This window comes from Eublepharis macularius, chromosome 8, assembly GCF_028583425.1.
Source record: "Eublepharis macularius isolate TG4126 chromosome 8, MPM_Emac_v1.0, whole genome shotgun sequence".
Taxonomy (NCBI): domain Eukaryota; kingdom Metazoa; phylum Chordata; class Lepidosauria; order Squamata; family Eublepharidae; genus Eublepharis; species Eublepharis macularius.
Window position 1 is genome coordinate 124,521,666 of NC_072797.1, and position 13,211 is coordinate 124,534,876.

At 46.8% G+C, this 13,211-nt stretch overlaps 1 protein-coding gene across 1 annotated transcript in view; it reads left to right on the top strand.

The window, feature by feature from the left end:
- Positions 1 to 13,211, top strand: part of PLPPR1 (phospholipid phosphatase related 1) — a 178,574-nt gene that overhangs the window by 114,495 nt on the left and 50,868 nt on the right. The window contains exon 2 of the mRNA XM_054987153.1: positions 34 to 144. Within this exon, the coding sequence (XP_054843128.1) occupies positions 82 to 144 (63 nt within the window). The 5' untranslated portion in view covers positions 34 to 81. The remainder of the gene's footprint in view (positions 1 to 33; positions 145 to 13,211) is intronic.

The following is a 13,211-nucleotide window of genomic DNA, read 5'->3' on the forward strand; positions in this document are numbered from 1 at the left end:
CAGTGAAACGATCCCGGTTTTTCTCTTTGTCAGCCTTGAAGGACTTTGGAGACTCTTAAACCGTGAGAGGTGTGATGAGAAATGGCTTTGGGGAACAACACACAGCGCAGTTACTCCATCATCCCATGCTTCATTTTTGTTGAGGTGAGTGCAACTTTTGGACTTCCACTTTGGAGAAGGAATATTAATTTCATGGACTTGGATTAGACCAGAAAAGAAAACAAAGTCAAGAAATAAATGTTAGTATTGCTGGGTCTGCAATACTAAATGTGTCGACTTTAAAGTAAATCCCAGTGAAAGAGTCAGACTGGCTTCTGCATGTACATCGATGAGATCAGACCGCAAAGCTGTACTGATCGTACTGGAGTAGCAGTGGCTTGTTATGACAGGGATTCAAGAAGATTCCTGTGCTTGTGAAAAATGTTATATTTCTGTTTCTAGTGTTATTGAACTGTAAGATCTTGTTGTTTTCATAAAGTGTTTAAAAATAATCATTAGCTCCAACTTGCGTTTATGTCTGGGTTTGCAGGGCATTCGAAGGACTCACCTCTCATATTTATCTGGCTTTGATGATCTACAAGAACAATGGTTTTCAATTTACAGGCTGGGTCCATCATGTGATTTGTGGAGCCCCATCTGCTGGTCATGAGTAGAGATGGGCATGAACTGGAAAAAACCCGAACCATGCAATTCGTGGTTCATCAAATTTCACAAAACATGAACTTTCATGAACATGCCCCTGGTTCACGAACCGGTTCATTTTGATTCGTGAAAACGTCACATCCAGGTCAGAAAATCATCACTTCCGGGCCAGCAGAAGTTCACTTCCAGGTCAGCAGAAGGTCTGCAGGAAGTCCATCCCCTGTTGCCTAGGAAACTGATTGATTGGCACCAGGCTGTCTGTAGTGATAAACCAAAAAAACCCGAACCAAACGAACCAGCCTAAAGTTCATGGCAGTTCGTCAGAAATGGGATCTGATGAACCGCTGGTTCGCAAACCACGAACCAGCCTGGTTCATGCTTTATTTTGGTTTGTATTTCGGTTCGTGCCCAACTCTAGTCATGAGCCCCTACAGAGCTGCCAATATTTTTTGGCTGGGCCCTTTCTTTAAGTAGATAGGGCACAGTCCTAAGAATACTTTTCTGGGAGCAATCCCCAATGAAAAAAAACGGGATTAGTTAGATCTGCTTAGAATGGCAGGCCCCTGACTGAGGGCCTAACCAGACAATACATAGGAGTTCCATGTTAGGAACTCCCAGTGGAAGGCACAGGTTATTCCTAATGGATTAAACAGCAGCTCCTTGGACCATTTTAGATCATCAGGTAAGCAGGGCAGAGGGGAAGACTTATAAACCACTCATCCACTTTCACCACAGTGCCAATCTGAATCATAGCTTGCAGCGGGCAACCTCCTCATAGAATCATAGAATCATAGAGTTGGAAGGGGCCATACAGACCATCTAGTCCAACCCCCTGCCCAGTGCAGGATCAGCCTAAAGCATCTCTGACAAGTATTCATCCAGCCTCTTCTTGAAAACTGCCAGTGAAGGGGAGCTCACCACCTCCCTAGGCAGCTGATTCCACTTTTGAACTACTCTGACCGTGAAAAAGTTTTTCCTAATATCCAGCTGGTACCTTTGTGCATGTAGTTTTAGCCCATTGCTTCGCGTCCTACCCTCTGCTGCCAACTGGAACAGCTCTTTGCCCTCCTCCAAATGACAGCCTTTCAAATATTTAAAGAGAGCAATCATGTCCCCCCTCAACCTCCTCTTCTCCAAACTAAACATTCCCAAGGCCCTCAGCCTTTCTTCGTAGGGCTCAGTCTCCAGACCCCTGATCATTCTTGTCGCTCTCCTCTGCACCCTCTTGATTTTGTCCACATCCTTTTTGAAGTGAGGCCTCCAGAACTGCACACAATATTCCCGGTGTGGCCTGACCAAGGCAGTATAGAGAGGGGCTATGGCCTCCTGCTATTTTGACGCTATGGCCCCTTTGATACAACCCAGGATTGAATTAGCCTTTTTTGCCACCGCATCACACTGACTGCTCATATTCAGTTTACAGTCCACTCTTACCCCAAGATCCCTTTCACATATACTACTGCCCAGAAGTGTATCCCCCATCCAGTATTTGTGCTTCCCGTTTTTGTGGCCCAGATGTAATACTGTGCACTTGTCTTTGTTCCGATCATTGACTGCATGATACTCTTTGTTCCGATCATTGACTGCATGATACTCTAGGCAGTTCACCAATCTCTATGGTCATTTTCATAGAGATAGGGAGGATTCCTAGAGGGTCATGTGATGTGGTTTCATCACTTCTGGGTCTTCCAGGAGTGACATCAACATATCATTGAATGATTCCCCCCTTGCCATACCCCACCTCAGAAGCTCCCAGGATTGCCGGTCCTGTCCCACATACCTTGTAAGTAACATTTTTTTAAAACATTGCTGGTCACTCCTGGTATGGAATTCCCAGTGTATCATCTGTTTAGACCCTTAGAGGATGTCTCAAGCAGATGTTTAATGTGAAAGCCCATATTGTTACCTTGCAAATTGGGGGGAATTAGCAACAAGGAGAATCAGCAAGAAGTGGGGTAACTTAGGGATCTTGTAGCCTATGTATGTGGGGATTGTCCCAGCTAAGGAACTACTTTCAATACATCTTTCAAACAAAGGGGATTGTCCGTGGCTGCTGCAGCCGCTGCGCTCTCTGTCTCGACGCAGCCGCTACCATCCCTGTGCAGCTGGCGCCGGCAGGGACAAAGGGCGCAATGGTGGGGGCGGTGAGAGAGTGAGCTGCAGTGGCCACGGCCTGCTCTCTCTCTCGCCACCACTGCCACTGCTGCACCCCTTGTCCCTGCTGGTGCCGGCTGCACAGGGATGGCGGCAGCCACAGCGAGAGAGAGAGAGAGCAGGCCCTGGCCACCGCAGCTCGCTCTCTTGCCACAGGCGGCGCTGCCCATGCTGCCCCTGCCAGCAGGGACAAGGGGCGCAGCAGCAGCGGCGGCAGCAGTGAGAGAGAGCTGCCCACTCTCTCCGCCCTCCCTGGCGTGCGTGACATCGTCACATGGGTGCCTTTGACCCTGTGTGATGACGTCACTCCTGGAAGTGACGTCATCATGCACACTGGACACACGTGCACAAAGCACGTGCACATTTACAATAGCAAGAGGACCAAGGAGGTAGGAACCGGTGTCCCAGTCTCCCGCTGGGAGACTTGAGGGACCTGGCAACCCTACGTGTTTACCATTTCATACAGCCGAGGTCTCAAAATGTGGGTGTTTCTGCAATTGAGATGTGGTGGAATCTGTCTTCAGTTTTCTCCAACAGTGAATTTGTATGGCAGGCTATTCTCCTTAATCTCAGGGCCAGCTTTATTCCCCTTGGCTTGCATGTCAAGTGGCTGCTCAATGACAAATTGTAATGAGTGAAAATGCATACATCCCATTCAAACATCAACAGAGGCTACAGAATTCAAAGTCCTTATATTCACTTTGAATAAATCAAGGACTTTCAGGGCTGGGCGCATAAACGGGCTGAGATCCTGAGAACACTTCCTTGCGAATTAGCCTCTTTGAGTAAAATGTGACTTACTTCTAAATAGACCTGCTTAGAATTGCTCCCAGGATCACCCTGTTCTAGTTTGCCCCACTTCATATGGCCAGTGGAGAAGCTCACATGACTGAAAGCTCCTCCATACAAGAAGGGTTCTGATCTAACTTCCCTCCTGACATCCTGGGTTTCGATGTGCAGGGAGCATGCTTTCATGTACAGGTGGTTTTCCACAGGCAACCTGGTACAATTAAGAAGCAAGCTTACCTCCTCGGTTTGCTCTTTGGGTGAACTGAGTTTCAGTCTCCAATGAAGCCTGAAGATTGCTTTCATTTGGTAAAGCTAGGGAGCAGGCAAAGAGGGAAAATATCAACCTACTATCTCTTCATCCAATCAATATTTTTTAGAGAGAGAGATACCAGGCCTCCAAAGTAAGATGTTTTAATTTATTGCCAGACACAACTATCTTTGAAGGGTTTTTTTAGTACTCTAATGTGTGAATGATGAGTCTGTCTGGAAGGGCAGGTGAGAAAGTCATAAATCGGCCTTTCTGTAGTCAAGGGTGACATGAGCATAAAAATAAATCTAGTGGCGGTGTAGAAGAGGAGGAGAGAGGTGAACGTTGCTCGCTGTTGCAAACTTACCTCCTTAGCTAGCCTTGCACACCCTACCACTAATCCTAGTGCTCAAGGTGGATGTAGGAAATGGAATGAGAGTCCTAAGGTGTGTGTTTTTTAACACTGATGACAACTAGTAGGTTTGTTTATACTTTGTGTTTCAAAACTTTTTTTTACTAAACCTTAAGAGAGTTACAATCAATAATTAATACAATATACAAAATCTTAATTCCTTCAGTGTCACTGGTATTGGTGGGGGAGAGTGCCCTCAAGTCATAACTGACTTATGGCGACCCACTGGCGGGATTTCCATGGCAAAAGACTAACAGGTGGTTTGCCATTGCCTGCCTCTGTAACCCTGGCCTTCGTTGGAGGTCTTCCATCCAGGGGTCATTTCGTAGAAAAAGAGCTGCAGGAACTCGTTAGCACAACTCATTAGCATAACGCATTAGCATATGCCATGCCCCTTGCCATCACCGGAAGTGTCATTGGCATAACTGATTTGCCACACACCCTGACCTCACCTATCCTGGCTGTTTTGGACCCAATCCTGGCCATTCAGGGCTGAAATTGGGCCCAAAATGGCAAAAGGGGGCTGAAAATGGCTGAAAAGTGGCCCAAAATGGTCAGAATTGGACTGCTGCTGAGTGGGAGAGTGATCCACCACCTATAAGAGGCCTGATCCCAGCCGTTTCAGGACCAATCCTGGCTGTTTTAGGACCAATCCTGGCCATTTTGGGCCCAATCCAGGCCAAAACGGGCCTCAAATGGCCAAAAAATCAGGTGGGCGGGGCCACCTGACATGTGACCTCTTTGGAGAACAGCCAGAACTGCGTTCCTGTGTGTTCCCCCTCAAAATGAGCCCTGCTCCCACCCAATAACTATCCAAAGCCAACCCTGCTTAGCTTCTGAGATCTGACGAGATCAGGCTCAGCTGGGCTATCCAGGTCAGGGTATCTCTGGTATTATAGCTTCTTATAATATGCTGCAGCACTCTCCACAAGGCGCTTGCTTCCAGTCTGCAAATGAATGGAACTTCTTTCCCATGTTTCCCTCCTAGGAGGTCTGCTTAAGCTGGTGATGTACCAGAGAGCTTTCTGCTGCAGTACGGTTCAAAGAAAAACACGGGCTATGTAGGTCCTTAGAAGGAGGTGCCTGTGTGCACTCGTCTCGACTTGGCTACCACCACTGAGAGACAGCTTTGATGTATGAGAAAAAGGAATGGACGCAAAGTGTGGGAACCGGCAGGAAAACTAAAGTATCACACTCCCTTTGGTTTCCAGCTTGATTTAGGACATCCATTCATTTCTGCTTGGTCTGCCTGCTGATTAGGATCTACTTGCTCCAAGAATTTTAAAAAGGCGGAACACTATGATGGGTGGGGTCAGCCATGATTTGTAGCACATACTGTGTATAGGGGTGCCACTTCCTCACTTTGACAGGCAAACCTCTGCTGAAGCACCCCTTTACCCCACCAGTGCTGAAATGAGCTGTGTGTGAGAATGGGAGGAGAGGGAACATCCTTGATGGGTCAACTAGAAGTGATGTCATTGACACTCTAGGATTTTACCAATCTCTTTGGGATTTACCATAGAGATTGGTAAAATTCTAGAGCATCAGTGATGTCACTTCCAGGTGTCAGTGTCAATGATATCCCTTTTCCCATGCCATGCACCCAAAGCCCACCAGGGGTTCCAAGCATGCACCTGGAACCCTAACTGTAAACATGGGCATTTTTGTAATAGTTGTTCGAAGAGCCAGTTTGGTGTAGTGGTTAAGAGCAGCAGGACTCTAATCAGGAGAACCAGGTTTGATTCCCCACTCCTCCGCTTGAAGCCAGCTGGGTGACCTCTCAGAGCTCTCTCAGTCCCACCCACCTCACAGGGTGATTGACCTGAGGATAATAATAACACACTTTGTAAACCACTCTGAGTGGGTGTTAAGTTATCCCGAAGGGCAGTATATATATATATCAAATGTTGTTGTTGTTGTTGTTATTCAAAGGGGCATGTATGTGCATGGATACATCTTTAATTTTTTTTAAAATTGCAACAAGAGCTCAAAAAAGGGATTTTCACACACAACATTTCAAGGATGGCAAAAAAACAACAACCCTTCTTTTAACAACCAAACTATTGTATGCATGCTGTGACAAATTCTGAAAATGATTAGCCAGAAAAATGGCAGAAAGCAAATGCTTTTGCAATCACCCCATGATCACAACATAATCAATGCTCCGTCATGGGGGAAATTCAGAGAGATACATTCAGAAGCCTCTTTAGTGTCAGTGAATTAAAGAAATTGTTGCGAATGATACAAAAATGAACCCCGGGGGCTCTGATTCGAGTCTTTTTCATTTTTGACATTTAAACCGAGCCTTCCCTTTCCTTTGCTCAAATGAAACTGCTACGCTGACCTCCAAATAGTTCTTATCTACATTTTGTAACTTGGCAGCAGCAGCATTCAAATAACTCATTTCAGGCTGAAGTGCATTTTAGCGTAACTTATGAAAGCTCCCTTACACCATAAAAATCAGCATTTCCCATCTTTAAAGCGATTCTTCTCATTCTGGTACTGTTGTTACCAATTTCCTTCTGCTTCCTGAGTGGTGCTGATTTAAGAGGCGGGTTAATGTAAGTGAGGTCTTTGATTTGATGGAAAGGGGTTACCGACTGAATCTGTACTGATCAATTTTACAGTAAATGTCCCTTTGCCGGCTACTGTCAGTATAACTGCTACATTAACTGGCAATTTCATTGCAGCTGCAAATCGAGTCACTGTTTGCCTAGCATGTTCCATGGGGACGTTCTTAATTTAAGAGGAGCTGTTCAAAGCAGCAGGCATTGGCTATCAGGAAAAAACAGCCAGTGCTAGCGAACTGTCCACCAAATGGTGGGAATTTATCTAGCAACGTGGGCATAACAGTGGACCAAGCAGGTGGGTCAGAGCCAGGCCCACTTTCTCTCCCCTGTTCTCAGCTGGTTTTGTCTAATTTTGGCATCTCCTTAGAGCCCATTTGCTATTTGGGGATTGGAAACACGCCAATAAGGTGGAGGACTAGATTGGCGCACTAGCTGCTGTCACCATTGTAGCCTTTAACACTGCATTGTGAAGGCCTTTTCATTCTGCTGTGCTGAGAGAGAGAGATGCTATTTGGAAACTCTTTCCCAGAGGCAAGGCCACAAATTCTGTAACCTTCCCACCCCTCAATATCCCACCCTTGACAGTATCTCCTGTCCAGGATGGTAAAGTACTGAAGAGGAGGAGGTGGCCAGCTTAGGCATCTAGAACCTGATGTTTATAAGATGAGGTCCATTTTCAAACAGATATGTAAATATGCAAAGACCTTTTCAGCCATTATAGTCACGCATACCAGAAGCATACCAACATGCAATGGGAGCCTGCCCTAGCTGCAATCCTAATGTGTGGGGTAGCCGTGTTGTGTGAATGGGGGCAGTGTGCATATTTAGGGTGTGCATACAGCTTTAGTTCATGTGACATGATCACTGGATTTTTCAGAGTTTGCATTCATGTATATTGAGGCCGTACATATACGGTAAATATGCATGTTGCCTGTGTTTACACAATATGGTAACTGTGTGTATTATGTGCAGTTACTAGGCTTCAGCAGGGCTGGATCTATGGTTGCCGGCACCCAGGGCAACCCAAGCCTGGCATGCATGCGTGCTCCTGGTGCTGTGTGATGACATCATGTCTGTGATGTCATCACGCAGGGGCGGAGCGTGCCGCCAGTGTGGCAAGCCGGCTGCCCTGGCACACAGTGTGCCGTGGAGCTGGTGGCGGCAGCACAGGCAGCTGGGAGGCCTCCCATGCCATTTGCCTGCCCCATTGAGGGGGTGGCCAGCTTGCCACATGCTCCCTGGCCTGCGGGGCAGGCGAATGGCACGGGCGGCCTTCCCCCCCCCCCCCGCTCAGCTGCCCGCGCTCCCGGCGGTGTGCTCCTGGAAGCTGGCAGCTGCACCCGGCATCCCCTCTTTGGTGGCACCAGGGGCAGACTACCCCCCCTGCCCCCCCATCAATCCAGCCCTGGGCGCCAGAGATGCATGAATGTAATGTCTGAATGGGATTCTTCTCTATCCAACTTCGTATTGCTCCCCCAAATTTACAGTGCAATCTTATGCGGAGTTATTCCAGTCAAAGTCTGTTGCTTTCAATGGGTTTAGAGTCGATTAACTCTGCATAGGATATCACTGTCAATGTGTACGACCATTCCCATTTCAGTTCTGGCTTACCTATTAATAACAAATTGCAACCCGAAGATGCGTCATTAGCAGCAAGAACATAGTGTTGTACTGCCAGCTTTAACAAATTCCTTTTTACATTAAGAGTTTGAACTTTTCAGTAATAGAGAGGTGGCATGAGACAGCTAATCTATAACAGCGGAAAGGTTAACCCAACATTTCAATCCTTAATTGCAATAGCTGTTCCCTATTAAAACTGGACAAAGAGGCGAAGCAGGGGCTCATTAAAACAATTCCCAGTCATTGATCACATGGGTATGTATCCAAAGAGCCCAGAAAATGAAGCTGTTCGAGGAAGCTATCAAAATATTTTATTCAACTAAAAACGGCATGGTGAGATCACACTCACAGAGCTATCTGGTGCTGCATTCTGGTTTTGACAGTGGCTGGCTGATACCTCTGGCAAGGTTGTAACCAGGGCATGATGGCCACAGCAGTCCCTGTTTTGTTCTCGGTAGCTGACAGCGAAAGGTAGGCGGCAGCTGAATGCAGAAAGCTTTATTTTTAACTATGATGCCAGGCTAGCAACAAAGCCCATTGTGGGAAAAAATACAGTGGGCTCTAGAAAGGGGAAGGCGGGCAGGTGGGCATTGCCTCCTCCTCCGTCACTGATCCCGGCCGGATGAAGGCAGGGGGTGGGCATGGCCGCCTCCTCTGCACCTGATCCCGGCTGAGTGAAGGGAGGGGGCTGGCATTGCCACTTGCTCTGCACCTGATCCCAGCTGTGTAAAGGGGGCCTGGGCATTGCTACCCGTTCCACTCCTGATGGGTGGGCAGGTGGGCATTGCCACCTGCTCTGCTCCTAATGCCAGCTGAATGAAGGTGGGAGATGGGCATTGCCACCTGCTCTGCTCCTGATACCAGCTAAGTGAAGGTGGGAGGGGGCATTGTCACCTGCTCTGCTCCTGATACAAGCTGAGTGAAGGTGGGGGATGGGCATTGCCTCCTGCTCCACACCTGATCCCGGCTGAGTGAAGGTGGAAGGTGGACATTGCCCCCTCTCTGCTCCTAAACCCAGCTGGGTGAAGAGGGGGGGGGGCAGGCATTGCTGCTTGTCTTGGTGCCTGATCCCTGCATGGGCTTCCCACTGTAGCGCTCTCTCTGGAGGTCTGGCTGCCTCATCTGGGCTTCCCTCCACAACAGTGTCCTCTGGTGACACACCAGGGTAGGAAGTGAGTTGTCTTGAATACGCTTAGCCTTTTATATAGTAGGATTCTCTAGGCTGGTGGCCCCCAAAGTGGTGTCTGTAGGTACCATTGTGCCCATTTGCTTTTTTAAACAAAGCATTACTTCCCCCAAACAAAGAGTCAATCCTGGCTTTCTGCCCTCCTTATTGGAGTAGGATATGTTTTCGAAGAATGCAGGAGGCATAACCTTGCGTTGGCAAGGAGCAATCATTCAGAAAGAAATGCCCTGATAAGAGGGGACTGCTTGGCTCACAATCCCCGAAGTATTTTTTGTGATTGGCCCCAATGCCCTGTGGCAGCCATTTGTGGTAACACTCATTCTTTTTTTCAAAATTCCAAAAGTGCCCACGTCCTCAGCAAGTCTTCCTTTACCAAACTGTTCATATAATACCCACTAATCAATCTACCATAGATATGCCCATGGTTCATATCCATTGATAAACATAACTCTCATGGTACATAACAAGACTTTATTCTAGTTTATTTTTCATGGACTACAGCCCATTTCATCAGAAACATCTGAAAGAGAGGGCTGTGGTCCCTGGAAGCTTATGCTGAAATGAAATGTTAATTAATCTTTATGTTGCCGCAAGATTCCTGTTTATTGTGTCTGCCAGAACGCTTTGGCCCTTCCAGTCTACAACTGAACTTTTTTTTAAATTCTGTCTTTCGGTTCGTTGTATGTGTGTTCACAAAGATGCTAACAGTGTAATCCTGTGCAGAGTTACTCCAGTATAAACCCTTAGAAATTGTACAGTAAAGAACGGAGCAACACCCATACAGAATCTTATGACTTGTAGTTAACTATCAGATGTACAGGCTATGCTTCTTGTTCTTGTTTATAGATCCAGAGGAGTTAGCCATGTTAGCCTGTAGTAGCAAACTAGAAAAGAGTCCAGTAGCACCTTTAAGACTAACCAACTTTACTGTAGTATAAGCTTTCAAGAATCACAGTTCTCTTCGTCAGATTTTATGGCATCTGATGAAGAGAACTGTGGTTCTCGAAAGCTTATGCTACAGTAAAGTTGGTTAGTCTTAAAGGTGCTACTGGACTCTCTTCTATTTTGTTCTTGTTTATGGAATTGTATCTTATTTATTTATTTTATTCGATTTATGCCCCACCCTCCCCACAAATGGGATCAGGGCGGCTAACAACATTAAAAAATACATTAAAATCACAAAAACATAAAATCAACAATAATTTTTAAAAATTCATTAAAATAGTCCAGGAGCAGGCTATTTAAACAAATATTGGGAGTCCGTATACGGGCATAGCAGATGGCTGAGGGTAACCCCAGAAGAAGTGGTGGTCTTAGATGGAAGGAGGACACCCGCTGGCACTCAGCCAAAGGCCCGGTGGAACATCTCCGTTTTACAGGCCCTGCGAAACTGTAACAGGTCTCACAGGGCCCGGATCTCCAGCGGGAGAGCATTCCACCAGACCGGGGCCAGGGCAGAAAAAGACCTGGCCCTGGTTGAGTATCTGAATAAGCTGCCGACCCCAATCTCAATGGGGCTGGCATTTGTGGGGACCCTGGGCAAGGGAGAATGGCACAGCCTTCCCCTCCCGGCCGGCTCCCGGCGCGGCTCCCAAAGACAGGCAGGGAGTCGCATGAATTTAAACCCAGCCGGCCAATCAGGGGCTGGCTGGGTGGAGAGGGGGTGGGGACACAGTCCCCCGACCTGAGAGAGCTAGTCTTCTCTCAGGTTCACCCACTTCTCTATTTAAAGGGAGCCGGCTGGGGAGGTTGCGGCAGTTGGGCTCTGACAGTGATCCCCTCCCACCCTCCGCTTCTATTAGGGTTTATACAGGTTGGTTCAAATAATGTTGGTTTATGTATTAAGGAATGTTAATTTGAGTATAAATGTGTTTTTCAATGGATTGGTTACTATTTAGTCGCAACTTGGGGTTACAGTGATTGGATAGGATGCTGCAGTTTCAATGGGTTTGGTTAGTATTATAACGTGGTTATATAATCTCTGTGTGGCGGTTTTGGTGTTGGGCATGGATCCCCTTGGGGGGATGCAGGGCCTCCGCACACTGCTTCCCCATAAATGGGGATCCCCATAAGGGATCTTGGAGCCGGCATGGACAGGAGCAAGCCCATCTCGGGGGGCTGCTAAACCATGCCTGCTTCCAGGTGGCGGGGGAATCAATTAGAGGTGGCCGCCCATTGGTTCCCACTAACTGTCATCCCGGGGTTCCCTTCAGCAGGCGGGCTGAACGGTGAGGGGTCATTGGCTGGCAGGCGGGTCAGCCGATGCAGGGATCCGCACCCTACGCTGCGCCATCGCTCCTAACACTGTAATCAATAAAGTTGTGGCCTATTTTACTCCACACAAGGTGTCACACGTGTTTATTATAGCCCATCTCCTGATCCTTAGAGCCTGCCCTCGCAAATACTTTGCACTGTGTCTTGTGCATGTGGAAAACATTACAGGGGTTGAATGACATTTATGAAGTGCAAGCAAATAGCAAGAGTTCTGATTTGCACAAGGACTGTTGCATCTGTTGCCATCTTCTGCCCCCAGGTGATGACTTCTTTGTTTTGCTTGGCAATCCCTCAGTGATCCTTCCTCCTTCCCCAATGTTTTTAACAATTGCTTTTATCTCTTGTATTTATTTAAAGTTCTGGTTTTGAATTGTTTTAATGTTGTATTTATGTGATGGTTTTAATGGCTTTGAAGATGATACTTTAATTTGTATGTTTTAATTTTTTAGCTGCCTTGGTGGCCGTGTAGGGGCAGAAAGGCAGGGTAAAAATCTTGCTCGTAAAGAAGAAAATAAATAGGCAGACATCTTCTGTGGGATCCAACCCCTTTTCTTGCTTGTGGGTTCCAGTAGCTGTTCTGAAAATGGATGCAAAAGATACGTGAGAGGTGACCCCATTTTCATATGCAGCCCTTCCTGTGCACCAAGTACAAACTTCTGGTTTCCCCCTTCTAGCTGTCCACTTGCTTACAGTGGCCTACTTGGCATCTACAAGAGCTTGTTCCTTTCATGCAGTAGTTCCCACCTTGTGGAACACATTCCCGGGGGGGGGGGGTGCCCTGTCTTTAAAAGTCTTCAAGAGATACTGCAAGGCCATTTCATTTGCCAGGGCATTTAATAGGGTTTTAGCTATAACGTTCTTGGACGGCGGGAGGGGGGGGATTAATGAATTTTAAACATTTTATGCCACCTTTTCACTCAGTTCAGGGTCCTCAAGGCAGCAAATGACCAGAACATTAAACCAAAATTTTAAATGCACACACACACACGTGTGTGTGTATGTATATATGTATTTATGTGTGTGTGTGTATATATATGTGTGTGTGTGTGTGTGTGTGTATACGTATGGATGTATGTGTGTGTGTGTGTGTACACACACACACACACACATATATATACACATACATATATGTGTGTGTGTATACACACAGACACACACATATACACACAAAGCAATAAAAATTCAGCAAAACACAAACAGACATAAAAAGGAGGAGTCGATGATGGTGATGATGATGATGATGACATTCAATTTATATACTGCCCTTCAGGACGACTTAACACCCACTCAGAGCGGTTTACAAAGAATGTTATTATT